At 51.2% G+C, this 21875-nt stretch overlaps 1 protein-coding gene across 3 annotated transcripts in view; it reads right to left on the bottom strand.

The window, feature by feature from the left end:
* Positions 1-21875, bottom strand: part of DOCK4 (dedicator of cytokinesis 4) — a 278124-nt gene that overhangs the window by 50166 nt on the left and 206083 nt on the right. For all 3 annotated transcript variants that reach the window (XM_028526081.2, XM_036010391.1, XM_036010392.1), the window contains exons 25-30: positions 21259-21393; positions 15739-15837; positions 11946-12040; positions 5645-5720; positions 3493-3593; positions 3004-3062 (exon numbers count right to left, since the gene is read on the bottom strand). In XM_028526081.2, the coding sequence (XP_028381882.1) occupies positions 3004-3062; positions 3493-3593; positions 5645-5720; positions 11946-12040; positions 15739-15837; positions 21259-21393 (565 nt within the window). The remainder of the gene's footprint in view (positions 1-3003; positions 3063-3492; positions 3594-5644; positions 5721-11945; positions 12041-15738; positions 15838-21258; positions 21394-21875) is intronic.

Here is a 21875-nt window from a genome sequence, read left to right as displayed (position 1 = left end):
TTAAATAACAAGTGCTGGCGGGGACATGGAGGGAGGCCCCAGGGCCTCGAGCACGCTGGTGGGGAGGGGGCATGGGCGGGGGGGCGGCCATTGAGGGAACAGCGGGACCCGCCTCCAACCCTGGACGCGGAGCTGCGGCCGTTCCCGGGCAAGTCCAAGCGATCTGTTTAAAAGCCGACTGACCGCTGAATTGCGAGGGCCCTGGTTCCCAGTCCTCAGAGGACGCCAGACAAAGCCAGTGTACTCCTAGCACGGGGGAGAACCCCCACGCTCCTGCGGCAGACGCCCGTGGCTGGAATCTGACGCATGCCCGTTGGCCAGTAACCCCGGTGTCTGCGGACCGACCGGCTGGGCGGTGTCCGGTGGCAGACGGTGCCACTAGTGACGCTGGGCATCCGCTCTCTGCGTTTCCTTTCTTGGACTTAGTGACTGCTGTTCCTGCTGACGATGACAGGACCTTGACTTATGAAATCATGAAAGTTTACTTGCTTTACTGAGACACGTGAGTTTGTCTATATCAAGCTCCCCCGCCATACATTGAAGGAACAATTTAAAATATAAGGTTTAATAGCTAACTTCTTAATAGGAACGGACCATTTTTTTTTCTTGTACCCCCCAGAATCACTTCTTGCATGTAGCCAGTGCTTTATGAACTACGGTAAATTGAATTTATTAGCCTGTTCCATTAAAAAAATAAAATCTATAATTATCTAAAATATGTTCCTTTCGTATTCAAAATACTCACTACGATATATTGATAGGTAAACCAAATTATAACTAATGTATTTTGATACGCCTAAGTAACAAGCTCACTTAAGGTGTGTGAGGGGTGTTCAAATCCTACCTGGAATGCTTAATTTTTCTGACCACTTTATATAGAAATATATACTGGCAAAGGAGCTTCGGCTTCTCTGAACATTTTCCAATTCTAGCTGCCGTACAATAGCAACGACCTCTGAAATTCAACTGATGCTTTGGAAGTCTCAGAAAACTTAGGATACCACCCTGGGGAAATAAGAAGCCACAGAATGAAGTGAAAATTGCCACTCACCGGGCCCTGACCTTCGGCCTGCGGGGGGCGCGAGCAGGGGACGAGCGGGGGGAGGGTGGTTGAGTGCAACGGGGGTGACCAGCCTGCTCCAACAGGGCCCGTCTCCTGGGTTGGGCACACAGGGACGGGCCAGCGCCCCCTAGCGCAGCACTTTCGCATCTGCATCCCCATGCTCAGGAGCGGGCTGCGGCGTGTGGAAGCTCAGGGGCTGGGCCCCACCCTGGGGGCTCTGGTTCAGCGGGTCTGGGGTGCCACCCAGACCCGCGTCTTCTACAAGCTGCTGGGGACACTTGTGGCAGGTCCCCGAATGTCCCTGTTCTGAGTTCTGACATGGCGGTGCATTACGGGGCCAGCACGCACACAGGCTCTCACATTCTCTAGATCTCCCAGGAAACCAGAGGAGCCATTGAGCCTAAACAGTTTTGTTCTGAAGACAGAACGGAGAAGAGAAGTTGATGATGTGCATGGCGACATCGCCTGGGGCCAGCTCTACGGAGCGAGCCGGGGCTCCTGGGCCCGAGTGCACAGGCCTGTCCAGCCGGGATAGAGGCTGACACACAAATAACCGTACGCAGCGATGCTAGGATTTCTAGAACATTCTGGTCACCCAGACGACTCCGTCCTGGCCTGCTCACTGAGCCTGGACAAGAGCCTCAATCCACGGTCCCCCCAGAGCATCTCCACGTGGCATTCTCTGGAGACTACCTCGGCTAAATTAATGCCGATGCCATGCGGACACTCCGAGGGCCTCGATGTACTCCTGGGAAATGAGGGCACGAAGAATGACCGGAATGTGACCACGGGCAGGAGTGCTCTGCACAGGGGACAGACGGCTGCTCCTCCTGAGCGGCCTCTAGCGACACGCCCTGGGCTTCTCAGACGGCTGGACGCTGCTCTCCGGACACTCGCTGTCTTTGCCTGATAGGACCAGCAGGTGGAGGGCACGGAGCTCGATGACGCGCAAGGCAAGGCTCCCTTGAACTGCTGTGTGTGTGTGCGTGTGTGTGCACGTGTGTGTGTGAGAGACAGCGAGCTACACACACCCTGGTGGAACACCGCTCTAATGTGAATGAGGTCTAACAATGATGCTTCTATTCCCAAGCACAGAAAACATACCCGGTCGCCTCCAAGCTGCGCTCGGATGGGCCCGAGAGAAAAGGCACCTTTAGGTCACTGCACAGTCAACTCAAAGAGGCTCGTGGTTTGAACAAATCACGAGGAAGAACACCACACAGCGGCGGTGGATGAACACTATACACATGTACAGGTAATGTACCACACGAAGGAAGTAACACGCCAAACAAAGGAAGTAAATAACAAAAACCCTCTGCCAATGAGATTCTAGAACAGTCTCTTTTCCAAGTCCCGTGATTTTCTACGTAACCAGACCTGTGGCATCGGTCTGCTGGAATAATTCGCTCTGTCTGCTGTGGCTGATTCACAGAATTGACCTAGTAGTTTCTTAGCAACCGCAGACACTTTTAGATCCTTTGGTTACCGTCTTCATGATATAGGTCAGTGGTTTTAATTTTTTAAGAGTCATGACACTCAAGTCAATTTTCATGACGTTTAACCTACATTTGTTATGATTCACTACCTCAGTTCAGAGTTCTAGAAATTTGGAGGTGTCACAATTTCTAATTTCGACAGGTTGGTGCATTGCTAAAACTGTTTGTATTACTGGAGAGCTGGGAGATTATACAATTTATCTTTTACTGATCATGAAACAGATAAAGGTAAGGTGGCTTGCTTCCGCCAGACACCAATTTAAAGAATTAGCCGCTACCCTCTCCAATGCCAAAGTGTCATTAGTTCCTCTAGTCTAGACAGCTTAATTGATTCAGACACTTGGGTTCCCGCGCTGTCATCGGGAAATCGCCAACCTCACTTGGGCACGGCAGGGCACAGTGAGAAGCTGCGCGAAGCAAGTGGCTTCTCTCTCCCTCACTTACCCAGGTTCTGCCACATGCTGAAAACCTCACAGCCCATGGTCACCCGCATGTCACCATACCTGCAAGAGAACACAAGTCACTCCTGACACCCAGCCCCCAGAACAAAGGGCATTCGTGTCTCTTTAGGACATACTCTCGAATCCTGAGTTCAGTGACAGTACGTGTTTAATGAAGGATGTTTAATGGACTTGATGCCTCCAATTCAAACCTTCATATAAATCCTTTAGTAAAACAGATTTGTCTCATAATTTTCACTTCGACAGTAATCTTGAATCCCGAAAGACTCAGGACAGAAAAAAAAAAGCTTAAATAAGTTCAGAATACTGAAATTGCCAGAAAAGCTGGCTTCTTGCCCTCTCGCTCATTACCCTCCGCTGCAGCTCCCACTGACGGACGTCTCATTTCTGAGTCACTTCAGCCGAGCAGCCTGGAAAAGGCTTGGCACTGGCTGTGCTGCATATCCCCCCCAAGTCAGACGCCGGTACTTACTTTTCCAATACCTTTTTCTTTTTGGAAGGTGTGAACATCTCCAACTGCAGACACAACTGGTTTATAAAAATGACGGCGAGGTAAAAGTAGGAGTCCCAGATCTGAAACGAGAGCAGAGTGTTTAAGTGCTACGGTGTCCTAGAGATACTCACAGGCGAAGCGACATGGCACCTTGGGTTGGCTCCCCAAGCAGCCCGTGCACAGGGCATGGCCGGTCACTGCGGAGGCCGGGTAAGGGCGCCTGGGCTCCTCACTCGACTCTCTCCGCTTTGCCATGTGCTCCGGGCATCCCGCCACAAAGGCGGGGACGAAGGGAACACTGTGTGTGCGAATGGCTGTAGTGCCGGGTCCCAGGCTTCTCGAGCTCTCTGGCGTATGCTAACCGGCACACGCCTGGTTTCTCTTGTAGCCTACGTGTCCCCGAGGGGAAGAGGCAGGACATGGGTCACGGAATTCCTGTGTGAATTCATTTTTGGAACGCCTCTCGATGTGGAGCTCAGATACATGCGTACACTCTTTGGAAATGTTGGTTTTCTTACATTTGGACAGCACAGAACAATCCCCTGCCCGGACAAAGCGTCTGAGTCAGGGTTTTCTCATCCCCCAAACAGCGTCAGACGGAGGTCAGCATAAAACTCCTGGCAATAAACTCAATCGAAACCATGCAGGACATCACAACAGGAAACCACTTCTCCACTGACACCATGCAAAATTAGAAATAAACAGGAGAACTATTAAAAAGGATAGCTACCTTTCATACAAAACTGAGAGCTCACAAATGATGAAAAAACAAAGTATGGTAGAACCCCCACAGGATACTGAACACAGGTCCCGAACAGACAATTCACAAAATATGAGTTTTAGTCAATAACTGGTCAAAACCTAATAACTAGCAACGAATCTATAACTAATAACTAGTAAGAAATGCTAATTAGAGCAAAGAAGATTTTAACCCTTAGCAAACTGTCAAAAAAAGCTGTCTCTGCCAGTGTTGGTGCAGACACGAGGAATTGAATGGTTGGTGTGACAGGTTAACTCAACAGCTCCACTTACAAACATTTGGCCAAAGAAATAATTAGGGACATAAACCACATTTTATTTTGTAAGACTACATAAAAAGAGTGATTTATAAGAATAAAATACTAGAAACAACCTAAGTCTTAAAAAGAAGAGCTTTAATTATGTGATTTTGATATGCTAATTAAGGTCTGAGACAAAAAAATATTATGCAACCATTAAAATTCCACTGGTTTTTACTGTATTTGCTTTTTTTTGGGGGGGGGATTCTCTAGTTATTCAATAAGGACATTTTATTAAATGTTTAATGTGAAAAATGTTATTTAAAAAAGAATAAGCATCTTGGCTGGTGTGGCTCAGTGGATTGAGTGCCAGCCTGCAAACCAAAGGGTCACCAGTTCGATTCCCAGTCAGGGCACAGACCTGGCTTGCGGACCAGGTCCCCAGTAGGGGGCACACGAGAGGCAACCACACATTGATGATTTCTCTCCCTTTCTCCCTCCCTTCCCTTCTCTCTAAAAATGAATAAATAAAATCTTTAAGAAAGGAAAAAGAAATAAAGATGGCAAAAACGCAGGCTCTGCCCACATTGTCACCGTCACCATCTGCCATTTAAAACTAGGCTATCGAGAGTTCTCAGAGACCCAGACACAGCCCAGCACAGCACAGATGTCCAGGGTTCTGCCTTAAGGAATGTTACTAATCTTTCTTTTTTCCCATTAATGTAGTCTAAAAAAAGAGGAAGATGAAAAATTAAAGGAAGTGATGGGATTACTTTGTACATTTTTTTTTCATATAAACTGTCTTTTCAACCATGTCTTAAAAACATTATGTTCTAAGTCCCCTTTGTCATGCACGGGGACCATACAGAAAAGAATAAGAAAAATGACAGTAACAGTCAAGAACTGTCTTCTCTTAAGTACTGTGACTTCCACCACGTTGATAACTACGATTACAGTCCTAACTTATTCACATATGCAATGAAAACCCTTCTAATAATATCCACAATTAAAACACATATGGCCCAAGGTTAGTCTGAGGTAGCTGGAATACATTTATTTTCCTATTATTAAGAGGGAAAAAAAACCCACGAGGTAATTTCCTGAGTATGAACAGTCACATAATTGATGTTTACCTTATAATCGAAGTTTTCATTTAGGAAGTTCTTACGGAGCGCGTCTGACAGGTAGAGCACCGTCGTGATGATGACGCTGGGGACCAGAGAGAGCACAGATGGCGTTAGGGCGTCAGGGGCTCCACACCAACAAAAACCACTTATCAGATAGGAATACAAAGCAACCAAGACAAAGGAAAACCTGTGGGAAGAAGTAAGCCTGTGGAACAAGATGAGGTAACTCGCGTTTGAAACTTAAAAAAAAGAGAGAGGAGAAATGCCAGGTGAAGGAAAGAAGGAAAGAAAGGAGGGAAGGGAGGGAGGCAGGGAGGGAGGGAGGGAGGGAGGAAGGGGGATCTACCACAGAGGTCGGATTCTATGGAAGGATACACAGGAAGATCTATGATTTCATATGACTCAGGCGGAAATCAGTGGGTCTCTTGATGCTTTCTAACATTTTTATCAATTTCTGAACAAAGCAATGATCTGATATGGATATAATATCTGGTTAATAACCTCTAAAAATAAGACTTGCCCACGGCTAGAGAAAGGTTAAAACCACTGCACTCCAGCAGCGCTCACTTGCGCTTGCACTGAACAGCCCGGGTCGGAGGCGGCCCCCAGCGCTCCCTGGGACCTCAGCCCTCAGTCGGTTTCCGGGCACGCAGGTCCCCGAGCCAGCTCAAAGCATTTTTGCAGATTGCTCCTTCTCTCTAGTGGATACCTGCGGTGTTCAGGAATCTTTCTTTACTTGTTCCAATTTATCCAAAACCACGTGGCTCCTTCGGTTTTATTCTGTGACTAGTGACTCAGCGCTGCAGCTCAGCAGCCCAGAGAGGGCTGCAGTCTATTATTACTGTAAATGGCCAAACGACTGGAATCTGCCACAGAAGTGCGGGCACCAATTAGCCCGGACAACCGCGCTCCGTGGGCAGCGCGTGGTCAGAGGTGCACATGAAAGGCACCAGAAACCAAAGTTGCTGCCCCAAGTTGCCCAGCTGTGCCCACATTCTGGGATTCGGGACAGATCTCTAAACTGTGCTGTTTCCGCCCTGCACAAACCTCCTCTCCCATAATCTGTGTTTCTGAAAACCGCTCCAGCCCAAGAACCCACGCAGGCCCCACTTCTCCACTCTCTTTAAAAACGGCAAACTTCGTCCAAGGAGCCGCCTGCCACGGCTGGTTTCCGACCTGCTCTCCAGCTCATGCCAGCAACCCCGCCCCCCCACCCCCCGCCCCCCAGTGTCTGCACCACGAGTCCCAGGGCCAGCTGTCAGTCTGCACCACCCCAACCTCCCAGCCGCTCCCGACACTCCTTCCTGCAAGACAGACTTCCTCCGAGGGATCTCACGCTCTTCCCTTCTCGCCTTCCGCCCTGGGCTGCTCCTTCCTGCCCGCTTTGCCAGACGCTTCTCTGCGCCCTGACCTGAAGTGCCGGCGTGCTCCACGCCGAGACCTAAGGACTTCCGTTGGGTTGATCTACGCTTCCTCCTTGGGTGTTTTCAAGCGCAGTCCGCATGCTGGTGACCCTCCCACGCCCATCTCTTGCCCCGACCTCTTCCCGAAGCTCCCGTGAGCACGCCTGGCTTCCTCCGCCACATCTCCACCTGGGGGTCTCACATCCTCTCACACTCGCGTTCGACACAGGAATCCTCACCTGGGCTCTCCCGCAGCAGCCACCCCCCTGCTCTTTTCCCCCTAAATGAATGGCAACACTGTATGTCCTCCAGTTCAGGCCAAAATCCTAAGTGCCAGTTTCTTTTTCTTTTTCTTCCACCCAGTAATCTGCAAGTTTTCTCATTTCTATCTTCAAAACTGACCTCCCCACTACGTTCGCTGACATCCACCTGCTCCATCTACCGTCGTGTCGTACCTGGTTGCAACGTTAGCCACCTGACCGGTCCTTCCTGGTTTCCCTTTCGTCTCTCTCCCTCCCAATGTCTGGGCCCTGTTTTCTTCCTCTCCCAGCCTCATCTTTCTTTACTGTCTCCTTCCCTCCTCCTATTGCAGCCACACTAAGCAGGCTTTCCATTTCTTTTTTTTTTAAGATTTTATTTATTTTTAGAGAGGGAAGGGAGGGAGAGAGAGAGAGAGAGAAACATCAATGTGTGGTTGCTGGGGGCCATGGCCTGCAACCCAGGCATGTGCCGTGACTGGGGATCGAACCTGCGACACTTTGGTTCGCAGCCTGCGCTCAATCCACTGAGCTACGCCAGCCAGGGCCCTCCATTTCTTAAAGGTGCCATGTTCACTCAGAGCACGGGGCCTTTGCATAGGCTATTCCTGCTGCCCAGAACCTTTTTCCTGAGCCATGTGCCTGTCGCCTCCTGCTTTCACTGTGGGCTCCAGATTCACCCCCCTACGGAAGGCCCCTCCTCTCCCCGTCTGGAACCAGTGCCTTCCACGCACATCTCACAGAACGGGGCTCGTGCTCCGCATGGCTTTTATTTTATGCATTAGGTGCCGAACAGTTGCTGAGTGAATGGGCAATGAAGGAATGGATGGCTCCCCCTTTGACTCCATAAATCCTTATTTGCTACGCAGACGTCATCTGAAAGCTAAATTGGTTACAGGTAATAGTCAGCTAAATAATGCCGTGTTGGTGGGGAAAAACCACAAGAGAACAGGCACAGTACATGTGAAGTCAACATGTGCACGAGACAAACAAAATAAGGCCTCCAGCTTCAGCTGCGGGGCCAGACCTCCTACTTTCCTCAGTAAGCCAGTCTGCTAAGAGAGTCGTCTCCCTGAAACCGTCTGCGAAGCCGTGACTTTATCTTCGTGCTGTACTGTGCAAGGTGAGGGGAAGGGGGTGAAAAGCTGCCCGTCTCAAAGTGTCCTGAATTTCTGATTCCTAGTTTTCATCTCCCTTATGTTCTTCTTTCCCCCTGGGGTTCAGCAGCACGTGTCCTTGTCCGAAACACCTACCAGGAGCTCACGGTGGGTGCGGTACAGCTTCGCAAGCCAGCAGGCCGGAGAAGTCATGTTCTTGTCCTTGGGAAATCCCACAGTATTAGACAGTCGGGGGCAATAAACAGAAGAACACGCTAATCCCCAGGGATCTGGTCACGGCTCGTGGATGGACTCAGACGAAGCAGGGGGCAGAGGATTTGGGACGACACAGCTTATGGGTGAAAGTTAAGGGCATTTGACTTACTTGAAAATGCAGGAAGAAAGAACCATCCCATGAAATAATATATACTCTGAGGGATGAGCTATCCTGTGGAGTTCAAGGGTAGGGCCAGGGTGACTTCTCCGCTAGTTGCCCCTAACGCAGCAGGGATGAGGCACACGGTGGGCGGTAAGCACGGGAGTTGGCATTAAAACGCCCTCTGAGAGGCCCTGGCCACGTGTTTGTCTGAGAAAGTCCGTTCCAGGGGAGAAAAGGTGGCGAACCTCAGAGATGGAGACGCAGCGGCTGCAACTTGTGTCTACACGGTTTAGCGAAGCAGCAACTTTTCCTTCCTACAGTGTGCTCTTCAACATATTTAATGTATCTTTAACATCTTCCAGAAATTTATTTCCCTACCAATCTTATAGATGTTACTGTTTTTCTGCTGATGAAGCTCAAGGACTTGGAGGCTTATTTCTGAACTTCCTTGTAATTATAAAGCAAGAACACTCTTACGTGCTTTTGTAATTTGAGTGAGATACGGCGCGGGTGGATGAGCAGGGAGAAGCAAGGACAGGAGGGCGTGGGACAGCGGAGAGCAGGTGGCCTGGTCCGCCCCAGCAGGCGCCTCCCAGGCCCTGGGGTTCTGTCTGTGGCGGGACTGGCCCCGGCCACACATGGCTGCAGCCAAGGGAAAAGGGGACCCGGTCCCTGTGGGTTCAGACTGGGAGGCAACGGAATGAGATCACCGCCCTTAGCAAAGGCCGATGGCCTTGTCCTTGGCTTTGCCGCCGGAGCCATCTCTGTCCCGACGTCTCGCACAGAACCATCTCACACAAAATCACACTCCTTTCGGTTAACACTGCAGATGACAATTTTGACCATAACATGTTTACTCAAAAGCAGGGTCTGGACTTCTAGGTCTGTTTCCCACTCATGTGACCGTGATGTCTTCATAAACAGAACAGAAAATTTTTTTCAGGGGGGCGGGTTGCAGAGAGAGATGGCATTTAATATCAAAAAGCCACACAGTTGTCATGGTTTCAGGAAGCTCAGGCAGAGCCTGTGTACGTATAAAACAAAATGTCAAATTCACTTGTTTGAATTTCTGCCACCGAAAATTCCAATTCGAGTCAAGCTGTCCCTCCTTGCACAGGGCAGGCAGAATGACCAAGCGATGACGCTGTGTGATGACGGTGGCAGCAGCCTGGACCCCCTCCCGCCTGGCTCCCTGGGCCACTGCACAGCCTGCCCCAGGTCCCACCCCCAGGAGACAGTGGCAGTAAGCCCAGATATGCGACCGGCAGCTCCCACATAAATCTATAGCGTCCAGATGAAGAGATACTTGCTTCTGCTCACAGACAGCAAATGGAACACACCGAATTCTAGAGAGACCCATTTGAGGAGGCTCAATCAGTCTTCAAAAGGAATAGAAAAAAGCTGCTTCTGTACCTGTGTAAAATCTAACAGGCCATGTTATACGATCTGTTAGGTCACAAGGTTTTAACACTTCCTTTTCACACCTCCACATCGGTACACGTGTGCAGCAGCACACGCCGTGTTCGGCATATCTGATCAGAATCAAATCCTATAACCCCGGGCGTCTGGGGAAGACACAGGGTGTCTCTGGCCTATGGATGGAGACCGGCAGGTCCAACCCTTGTCCCGAGTGCGAGGGGACGGGGACTGGAGAAGAGGAGAAAGGAGGAGCGGGCAGTGATGGGCTTGACAGTAAGAACACCCGTGCAACGGCGTGATCTACAAGTGCGCAAGTAAGATCGGGCCGGTGTCCTGGAGAGCTTCATCCTCAGTCTGGATCTCGAGACGACAGGGGCAGGGGACAAGAAGCAGGTAAGTCACGACCCCCCCACCCCACCGGCTGTGCCCGCCCTTCTGGTGGCCCCCAGCCGACTCCCCTGGCTCCCACTGCTTCACGCATCGAGTCCTGTCACTTCGCATGTTCCACCAGATACGCCTAACGCACGCTCATTTTGTCCACTCCCGGCAAAGACGCACGCTTACACTCCGACACTCCCCAGTGTCTCTCCCCGGGCTGGACTTCCCTCGGGCACTATTCCAACTCCCCACCGGCCCCCGCACCCCAGTGGCTACGAGGCACTTCGACGGTCATGTGCCCAACTCAAGGGTCAAGTGAATTATGACACATCAGAAATGCCCAAGTGTCCAGCAACAGGGCTAGTTAAACAAACTGTACGGCACGTCCCTCCAACGGAATACCCTACCGCTGTAAGAGAAAAGAAACGGAAAAGAATGAGGGGCTTTGTAGGTACCGACACAGAAAGACCACCGGGATGTTGAAGGGAAGAGCCAGGTGCAGAAGGGTGTCTCCAACCTGCTCCCTGTGAGGCTGCGGTACCGGGACCCTGACACAGCAGCTGTGGACGGACAAGCTGGGGACTAACAATGCGGTCACCACAGGTTTGGCTGGGGACACGCAAGGGAGGGGCCTGCGGCCTCTCAGTGCGGCCTCGGTTCTATTGTTTGGTTTGTGACCGTGTTAATGCATCACCTGCGTAAAACAAATAGCAATACATTTTTTAAAAGAATGAGAGTAGGGCTGGTGTGGCTCAGTGGATTGAGCACCAGCCTGCAAACCAAAGGGTTGCCGGTTCGATCCCTAGTCAGGGCACAGGCCTGGGTTGCAGGCCAGTGCGGAGCACATGAGAAGCAACTACACATTGACGTTTCTCTCCTCTTCCTCTCTCCCTTTCCCTCTGTCTAGAAATAAATAAATAAAATCTTACATTTAAAAAAAGAGAGAGTAGGTAATTCAGGGGCAAAGAAAAAAAGACCCCAGAACCTGGAGGTCCTGAACTTGAGATCAGATCAAAAACATCATCTGGCCTCTGCTCCACCCCCAGACCAGCGACTTTCAACCGGCGTGCCGCAAGAGCTTCCAAAATCTAAAGCATGCAGTTCCTGGCTGTGTGGTCAGGGGCACTGGCCTCTTTCATCTTAGATTGTCAAGTAACGACATGACAACAGCCCATACGATCACTGCCATCCAGTGTGAACGAGTCAACATTACACCTGTTTTTGTAAGACCGGCAAAACCATGGTAATGTGTTGGTGGGCCGCGGCACCGCAGTAATGAGTTTGCGCATGCCGTGCGATGACACGGGGGAAACCGCCGCTGTGGACGACGTGTCATTATTTCTAGTCCAAGCCTCGGCCCTGCCGTCATCTTACTTGTTGGCCACCAGGCGCATGACGGTCCAGTCCTTCGGGAACATCTCCGGGCGGATCAGGATCCGGAACACCGTGAAGATCTGCAGCAGGAAGTCCTGGGGAGAGGACGAGACAGACGGGGCGTTTTACTGGGTCACCGGTCACCTGGGACACACGTGTGCCCACACACGTGTGCTGCTGCTGTCCCCACCGCCGCGGCAATGACAGGGAAGAGGGGGGCCGAGCCGCACTACTTGACCCCAAACAGACCGTCCCCTCCCTGTCCTCAGGCCCAATCGGTTGCTGCCCCTCCCACTCGATCCCCCTCTTCCTCTTCCTCGTGCACGGCGCAAATGCTTTTCATTTGTTTTCACGAGGTCTAAAAATGAAGGTCTCAGGGGTAAAACGGAAGGCTAGTGACAGAAGATGAGCACGCAAATCCCGTCTCTCCCCCCCACTCTGGTGCCCCCTGAGGGATCATCACACTGAAGTTCGTATCCTTAACACGGAATGCTCGGGCACATGACACAAAAATAACTCCTCAATGGTCGTCAGTCTCCAAGAGCTATTTTTCTGTAATGAAGACTACGAGTCAAAATAATTGTACAGAAAAAAATGGCTGGTGAAGCAAGCAGATATTTGTCAAGAGAGTTGACTCATTCAACCGAGATCCATCCGTGATTTACTGTTGTGGGAACACTGGGGCTCTCTGCTGAGGACACAGGGGCCGTCCCCGCTCTCCCAGGACCCAGAGTCATCAGGAACACCAGGGAACAAGAAGCGACTACCACACACCGTTCGGTGCCATCGCCGGGGCGGGCTGCAGTTAATGAGGGTATGAATCAGGCAGTACCAGTGAGTTGGTGGCAGAACAGACTTTGTAAGGAGGCAAAAAACCAATGATTCCGATGAATTAAAACTCATGCATATGGCTCATTCGGAGTACACAAACGATGTTGGGGGGGCTGGAGCGGAAGGGGTGTGGAAAGTGGTGGGGGACAATGGGGACGGAAGGTAGGCCGAGGAGGCGGAAGACCCAGCCAAGACCTTGAGCTCTGTCCTGCAGAGCGTGCTTAGTCCTCACGGTTTCGAGTTGGCTAGAGCCTTGGATCGGATTTGATTTTTGACAGCTAGCGGGCCGGCACACGAGCGGCAGCACAAGGGTACGCGAACGCTGCACGTGACTTCCGGAACACGCGCAGGCTCGTGCTGTAAAGCAGGCCCCCCAGCCCCGCGGGAACAGCCGTCACTGTCACCCAAGGAGACGGTCTCCATGCGCACAGACGCCAGCGACGAGGACAACACTCCAGCCCCCGGGAGAAGGTGGGCACGTAACAAAACCCTCTGATACACAAGGGGGAAAAAACCTGCTCACGTCTTGGCTTTTGCCTCTGTTCATTTCTGACATACTGCCATGTTCCAGGGGGGGCAAGAATCCGACAGGGCGGCGAGGCGGCCCTCGGGCATTTCTGCTGCCACGGTGCGTGCCCCCCCCCCACACACACACACAAGTCCCCGAGGACCTTGAGAAGAACTGGCATGCTGTGAAAACACCATCTCGACGCCACTCTACAGGGGCCCGGGGCGGCCGGGCCCCCTGAGCGAGGATGCAGCCCCCACCCCACCAGCCTTGGCAGGTGCTTGAGAACGACATGCTTTCTAAACCCACTGGGATTTCGAGGATCGTTGGGAAATGCTGGGCCACCTCCTTCTCCGAATTGTTAAGGGAAAAAACAGTTAACGCTAGGAACAAAAACAGTCAGATACTAATCTGGAAATCACAGCATACAACTTGTCAGCCCGTCCGACAGCCCTCCTCCAGGAGTCCGCTGTGCAGCGACAGGGCGTGAGTCCATCACAGAGGGGATGGCCACGTCACGGAGCTTTGCCAGACGAGGCCGGGAAGAAGGAAGGGGTGGCAGACTATACAACACCACACCCACGATATATCACGGCGTGAGGAGGTACGGCCCACGCGAACAGCAGGCCCGCATTAAAAGCTGTGTGCGTGTCTCACAGCACAGAGGACAGTCCACGAGGTCTCGTGCCCATGTGTCGACGGAAGCTGCCCTGGGGACTAGAACACGCGTCCGGGGAGGAGGGACTTAGTCCTTCAAGTTAACTGGGTGGCATGAGACTCTCAGTGTCTAACTGCAGTATCAGCTGTAATTTTCCACTTCTGGCATGCCGTCAAGCTCTACCTTCCCTTACCGACAGTTGCCTTATTTATTCCCTTGTTAACCTAAATGTAGATATACAAGACCCCAGTAACTCCCCCCCATCTACCTCCCCCTTCCCAGACGCCCCGAGGCCCCGCTGGAGTCACTTCGTCACTCTTCACGAGCTCTCACGTGAGACGTTTTGCGATCTGATAGCGTAACGGAGCTCTGCTGCCTGAGCCGAGAGCTCGGGTGGTCACGGAACCCGCAGCACATGGTAGCGGCAGCGTCAGGCTTCCCGGGGAGGGGGCAGTGACGTGCGATGCGAGGTGGGCCCTGCATCTGGCTCCTCGCAGGGGCACAGCGAGGAGGTTGTTTGCACGCGTCACGCTCCATACTTAACGCCTTAGCCGCCCTTCCTCGCACCGAGGCTCGGACACACTTTGAACCAGGACGTCCCTGGACGTCCCTGGCTTCCGATGTGATACCTAATGGTTGCTCACTGTCAACGCCTGATGTTATGAAGTTAACGACTGCACAATTATCCTCCTTCTTAACCACACGGCTCTCGATCCACAGGGTTTGAAGGCTTTGTATCCACTTCAATTCTGAACTCAAGAATGGATGTGAGCATGAGAAATGTGGTGTCTACAGGCTTGACCATATACACACCAATCAGGGACTGCTGGAGAGATCGGGTCTGCCTGCCCCGTTCCTTGGCCCACGTGACTCCACTTGACCGCGCTCCAAGGTCACTGACAGGCTCGTCTGAGATTGTGTATCCCCTAGGCAGGCGGGGGTCAGACATGAGAGACCCTCACGCACTATCTGTATTCTTACAGATGCACAAGTGCCCCTCCAAAGGCACAGGAGGGCTTCCTTCCAGTCGTGGACCGCCACAGTGGCTGCACCCACAGCCCTGGCCGTCCCCACCCCCCGCACTTCAGTGGCCTGTCTGTAATGGCGGCTCACACATGAAGTCGCCTGGAGAACTGGAGACACGGAGAAAAACGAAAGTAGGAGGGACAGAATGCAGGTCACCTCCCTGACTGAGGACAATCCGCTTCCGAGCTTTTCGTGAACGCTGTGAAGGAAGCGTGGAAGTTCCCTAAACCTCAGCAAGGATCAGAGGGCATTTGGAGACCCGGCATCGATATTTTTAATGTCATGTCAGCACGGTGTATTGATTAGCTGGCAGCTGGCAGAGAATATCGGAGAACACGGCGCTGGCTCCGCACTCAGAACGAGGCACCTGCCCTTCCCGCAGGGGCTCAGGGGGATGCAACCTGCCCCCGTGTTTCCGTAAATGCTGCGTCTTCCGTGGAGGCAGCGTCTCCAAGGCCACTTAACTGGGGTCACTCCATGAGCTCTGGTCTCGTCAGTTCTGTGGCTGTCTCTGGCTTATTGCACTCGGATGACGGGTGTTTTAACTCCTATGTTCTTGTCCCAAACGAGAGTGAATTACTTTGTGTGAGTGTGGAAATCTTCACAAGCCCATATGGGTGAGCAGCTGCGTGAACGAACCTGAGAAAAAGTGGCTCAGAACTGAATGGGAACCGGATAAGCAACCGTCAAGGAACTGTCTGCCTAACGATCAAGGAGACCCAGAGAAGTTAGAGAGAGATACTTTAAAAAGTTTTTTAAATGTCACTCACCCTTAGTTCTTCCTTTGTATTGAAACTATCGAGAAGCTGCTGGTAATGTCTGTCCGTCATTTGTCGCAGTAGGGACAGGAGACAAGCAACAAACTCCCCCTAATTTAAAAAGGAAAAAAAGAAAAAGAAAAAGCAGTAAGGACATAGAAGAACACCAGCAATTTACTTTGAATTACCCCAAAATAGAACGTTTAAAAATGAAACAAAACAAAACAAAAAAACCCAGTATGACCCAAATTCACCCAATGAAGTCTTCTTAACCCAAATTGACCATACTACCAAAGTCAGGATTTCTCCCTGGGATGACTACCACTTCCTTGTTCCCAGTGAATTTGTAAGTTCAGGGCGGGTTTCTTTACTTGGGTGAAAGCTTTCTCCTGGGGAAGGAACCCCGCCCACTTCGAGAAGGCGAGGCAACCAGGCCCAGACCATGGGTTAAGCGTTTACTGCACCTTCGCGCATCACCTCACCTGAGCCTCACATCAACTCCGTGAGGTAGGCGGTCCCACACTTACTTAAAGAAGGTGAAAGGTAGGGTCGGCGCACTACAGAACTCGCCCAGAGTTACACCATAGAAACCAGCAGCAGGGGAGTGGGCCCTAAACCCTTCCGACCCGGCTCTTCCGGCAGCGCTCCGCTCCGTGTCTGAGTCCCCACGGCCCTCCCGGCTCAGCACGGCGCTCCCCGCTCAGCAGCGTGTGCAGAAAGCCCCAGAGCGCACGAGCAGCGGTCCACCTCCTTTCAAAAAATACATCCCCCGCTGCCCTTCCAGTGCTACGGGACGGACCCCTACGAAGCCCAAAATCTTAACAAAAACCAACAATGGAAAAGACAAATAGACCCAGCATCATAGGGCTGAAGACCTATAAAACTGCTACCATGTTCATTTCCTAACGGTTTGCTAATTCTCATTATTTCTGCACCAGGCAACCTTTGTTTGCCCAGCAAGGAATTTATATGCTTTTAATTCCCTTCATACAATCTTAATTACATTTCAAACAACACAAGCACAACAGGAGAAGCAATCGGTGGTAACTGACTGTAAATTCATAGAAATACAGTTTAATCAGGAACTGGTTACAGGGAAAGAGACTGCGGGGTCATGTGTAAAATCGGAGGCGACAGCCCCAAGGAGTGGGACCCTCCGACAGAGACAGCTCCGTCAGGACGGTCGAACACGCCCTCCCGCGCCCAGCGGCTGAGGCGGCCTGAAGGTGCAGCTTCATGGCCATGTCTGGAGAACCGCAGGTGTGCCCTGGACCCCTGTGTGTGAATACCATTTACACACCCACGGACACACGAAACAGAATGACCCTTGCTGACGTATCAGAGCAAATACTCGAGAAACGGACCAAGGTGGGCTAGCAGAGACATCCTCCAAGCTCAACACGTTACTTTATTAGCAGACAGGGACACCTTGATACTGAACACAAGAATCAGAAAACTGAAGGGCGCAGTTATTCCTGTTTCAGTGCAGGGGTCAAGGGAAACCACACGGGGCTGGGCCAAAACCGCCCAGTGGGGCTGGGAGAGGAGCCCCGAGGGCTCACTCAGGATGGGGTGGGGATGCTGCCTTTTCTCGCCCTGCGAGGGGCAAGCCCAGCAGGAGGGCTTCGGTTAGAGTACTAAGCAGGGTCTTTCCTCAGGGGCAGGGAGAAAGTACTGCTAGAATAAATGCCGCTCTGATCCTACCTAAGAAAGTCCCAAAGCAAGATGCGAAATGAACAGTTCCCAAGAAATGTATCCTCCGTCCACAGCAAAGATCAACTCTATGTTTAGAAATTAAAAAAAAAAAATCCAACCCCACCAAGGTAAAATTCACAATGTCTGGCATTCAATGAAAACCTATCAGGCACACACAGAATCAGAAACAATGATCATATAAATGAGAAGAAAAAAATAATCACTACAAACAGACCCAGAAATGACATAGACAACAGAATCAGCAGTCAAGGACACTGAAATACCTATTACTACTGTATTCTACATGTTCAGGAAACTAGAGGAAAAGTTGAACATGTTAATTAGAGGCATGAAAGGTATCAAAAGAACCCAAATTAAACTTCCAGAGATGAAGACTATAATGTATGATATAAAAATTTGTTGAGTGGGGCTAATGGTAAATTAGACATTGCAGAGGAAAATATCATTAAATTTGAAGACGGGGTTATGGAAATTCTTCAAAATAAAAAATAGAGAAAAAACAACAAGAAAAAAAGAAAAGTACATCAGTGAAACATAGGATGACTTCAAGTAGCACAATTATATACATATAAAATTGGAGACCTCAGAGAAGGAGAAGAAACAGAAAAAGTAATTGAAGAAATAGGGGAAACAGTTTCAGATTCTTTGAAACTGATTAACCTGTGTACCAAAGAATTTCAACAAGCCCTAAGCACAAGAACAGGAAAATGACGCTGAGGCACATTATGAGACAGAAAAAAACCTTTACACGAGTCGCAGGAACAAAGAGACCAGACATCACGTAGGGAGGAGCGAAGATAAGGACCAGCGGTGCCCACTGGAAGCAGCACGGGCTGGGAGACGGCAGGAGTCTAATCTCGGCAGGTTCCTGCCCGCTGCCAATCCCACTGCGACCCTGCGATGTCGTGTTATTTACCCGACACCTGTCTATTTAGGGACTCCAAGCACATTTAACGCTATGAAGCAGCCTAGGTGTTCAGTAATTGTCTTTGCTTTCTGAGAGATTTTAAGTGTCTAGATGAAAACCCTACCCTCACAATTTGTTAAAAAGAATAAATTTATAAAAACCCATCGTTGCCAACATTTACGTAGTTTCAGTGAGGAACTCTTTACATATAAATCACCTTTGAAACACCACATACATCAGTGGCCTGCGTCCATTTGATGTACAGATGGAGAATAATGGCCGTTTCTATTGATAATTGTGAATGAGCTATCAGGTGACCGCTACACAAGTCTGCAAGAAAACTTCTATTACAAACAGGTGCAATTTTTCCAGAAATTTCTTACAGAGTCCCCCGGAATTCTTTCCCCTCTCCAAACCACGGGGCTATTGTGCACGAAAACGTCAGAGAAAACGTCAGACACGGACGGAAGTGTGTCTCAGACAGAGCCCCTGCTGAGCCGAGTCCCCTGCTTCACACACGGTGCTGAACGGAGCTAAATACGAGGAAAAGCAGCATTTAGGAATTGCAAAGATCACGGCACTGCCATGAACAAACAGTGATCCATGCTACTTTATCAAAGCTGCCTCCGTGCACAATTAGAGTTTTGTAAGTAAATGGTTACAAGCCTGTTTTCTTTTTTTTCCAGCTAGAGAGAGCCTTCTAAAGTTCAAAGAACAGCTGGCGGAAGAACAAGAAGTACAGTCCCTGTAAGCAGTAAAAATCAGGCTGCAGTGTTCTGGAATTCTGGGAGGCGGGGAGCAAGCCAGGGTACTTGGGACGGGAACAGCCTCAAATGGTAAGCTGTGGGAACTGCTTCACCCACAGCGCAGCCACCTCCGGGGGCACCTGTTCTGTAGGGACTAAAAAGTACTCAAGGCCGGACCACAGGTAAAGACTTGCCATTCAGCCCTGGCTGGGGTGGCTCAGTGGATTGACTGCCGGCTTGCAGATCAAAAGGTCACCGGTTCAATTCCCAGTCAGGGCACATGCCTGGGTTGTGGGCCAGGTCCCCACTAGGGCGCGCATGAGAGGCAACCGCACATTGATGTTTCTCTGCCTCTCTGTCTCCCTCCCTTCCCCTGTATCAAAATAAGTAAAATCTTAAAAAAGAAGAAGAAGAAGAAAGAAAGAAAAGACTCACTATTCAGACAGCTCTTCTCTGGGAGAAAACGATGGAGAAACCAGACAGGTCTCCCCTGCCACAGAGGATGACTTCGGGAATGACCAGAGCCTATTTCTCACCACGGAACTCGTTACAACAACCGCCAAATGATGATTACTTTGCTGTAGAAATAATTATGGTGACTCCTGAGCCTACCACAATTACCAAAGACTGAAATGGACTGAGATTGTTCAAACATTTCTTCACAGATCTGAAGAATTCCTGGCACAAACTCTGAGATACGTACAATTGCTTTCCCTGTTTTAGAGACAAAGGAACAGAAGCTCAGGTGGCAACGGGCCCTAGAAGCAGGGCAGGATGCAAACCAGGGCTGCCTGAGCATTCTCGAGAAATGTCTCAGAACCACCAAAGGTCCGCAATAGTGTCAGTGTGTGCTTCCTTAGCAAGTTCTATCCCACGCCCTCTCCGAGTCGCTTTTTCCCACAGCAGGACGCACAGCCAAGGTGCAGGGGATGTTTCCCTTCGTGTGGTTCTCCCAAAATGTAGCACATCGGACAGACACCCCAAACCCATCCACCACCTCGACTCCCTGCCTCCTCCAGTGTCTTAATCTGCACTGATCACTGTGCAGTGAAGGCCTCACAAATCTGGGAGAGTTTGAAAAACCGCGCCCCAGCTTTTGACTCAGGCGCCCTCAACCACGTGCCGGCTTCGCTACTGTTTGTTTGCCGGTCCACCGTCACTGCAGAGTTAGGTCACAGCCATGTGGCCAGGGAGCAGTGAGAGCGCTGCCGCCCAAACCGTGGTGACAGAGACCTTCTCTCGCTTCGGGGGGGGGGCGGGGGATGGCGTGGATGTGCCTGTCCCCGTTCCTCCTGCAAAGCGCAACTCAAAGTGGTTCAAGGGCTTCAATGTCAAATACACAAGCATGGTATTTTTAGGGGGAAAAAAAAAACAGAAGATAACCCTCAGGATATAGGGTCAGACAAAAAGAGTTATTAAACCTGATATCAAAAGTCAGGTCCATAAAAGGGAAAACTGATAGAATGGACTTGATCAAAATTGTAAAATTTGGCTTTAAAAAAGACCCTGTCAAAAGAATCAAAGAAGACAAAACAAGCTATGGGGTGGGTGAAAATATGTATGGACCACGTATTCAATAAAGGACTAACACCCCCAATACATGGAGACCTCTTAGAGCTCAGCAGTAAACGGCAATTCCGTTAGAAACAGGGACAGGGACAGGAGGAGGCCATCCCCTGAGGAGGAGACCCGGGCGGCAAGCAGGCAGGTGGGGAGTGTCCGGCCGCGAGGGAAATGCAAAGGAAGACGGCCACAGCCCTCGCTGTCCTCCCTGACGCGTCAGATGCCGGTCCAGGTGTTGAGAACCGGGACTGCCCACCCACTGTGGGTGGGAGAACGGAAAACGATCCAGCCACCCTAGACAACAATTCTTCTTAAAGAACGAAACACGGGAGGAGTGTGCAACCCGGCAGCCGTCCTCCCGGCTCTGGGCCCCGAGGAAGGAGGCACCGGCCTTCACTCACACCTGTGCACAGGTGTGCAGGGCAGCTCGGTCTGCAGCAGCCCATCCCCAGGCGCGGCCCAGAGGCCCCCCAAGGCAGAGGTGCATGGAGGACTCCCCCCAGGTCTTTGCAGCAGCTCCCCTCCCACCCGCCGCCCGAAGTGACCGACACTCAAACCCCCACTCGCAGTCCCCCCGGGGCCGTCCGCTCTGTGACGTACAGTGACATCCTGGAACTGCAGCCGGGTGGACGAGCCGGACGGCTGGGGGCGACTGGTGATCTCCAGGATGGTTCTCAGCAGGGTGTCCAGCAGGCTGGCCACTATCACGTCTATTTCCTCCAGCACAGACTTCTCCTTCGGAGAAAAAAAGGAAACACAGCGTGCTCAGGAAGTGCTGGCTGCGTGGGCACACGGGTCCCTCTTGAAGGGAAAAGGGGGGACGGCACACTTCCAGACGCAGGGTCGAGGAGTCACACAACTCGAGAGCTCTGGGAGATCCGGACCTCACTGAAGTCACCAAAGTAAAGGACCTCCTTTTACGGAAACAAAGGCCTGGAGGCGTTCACAGCGTGCCCGCAGACACGGCCTGGGTGCGCATGCGCCTGAGAGGCTCCCGCAGACAAGGCCTGGGTGCACATGCGCCTGAGACGCACCCTCAAAGGGAAGGCCCCGGATCAGTGTGGGGGGTGGTACGGCCTTGAGCCAGGCAGCGCCTTTCTGGGCCTCACTAGCCACTGAGCATCGTCTGGGTTCTAAAAACCCACCCATGATTGTGTTTTTCTTTTTTTAACCTCAGATTGTGCTTACAATTATTCTCCTTAACACCTGAATTGCAC

Source organism: Phyllostomus discolor, chromosome 10 (genome assembly GCF_004126475.2).
Source record: "Phyllostomus discolor isolate MPI-MPIP mPhyDis1 chromosome 10, mPhyDis1.pri.v3, whole genome shotgun sequence".
Classification (NCBI taxonomy): domain Eukaryota; kingdom Metazoa; phylum Chordata; class Mammalia; order Chiroptera; family Phyllostomidae; genus Phyllostomus; species Phyllostomus discolor.
This window is presented reverse-complemented; position numbering and strand designations above follow the sequence as displayed.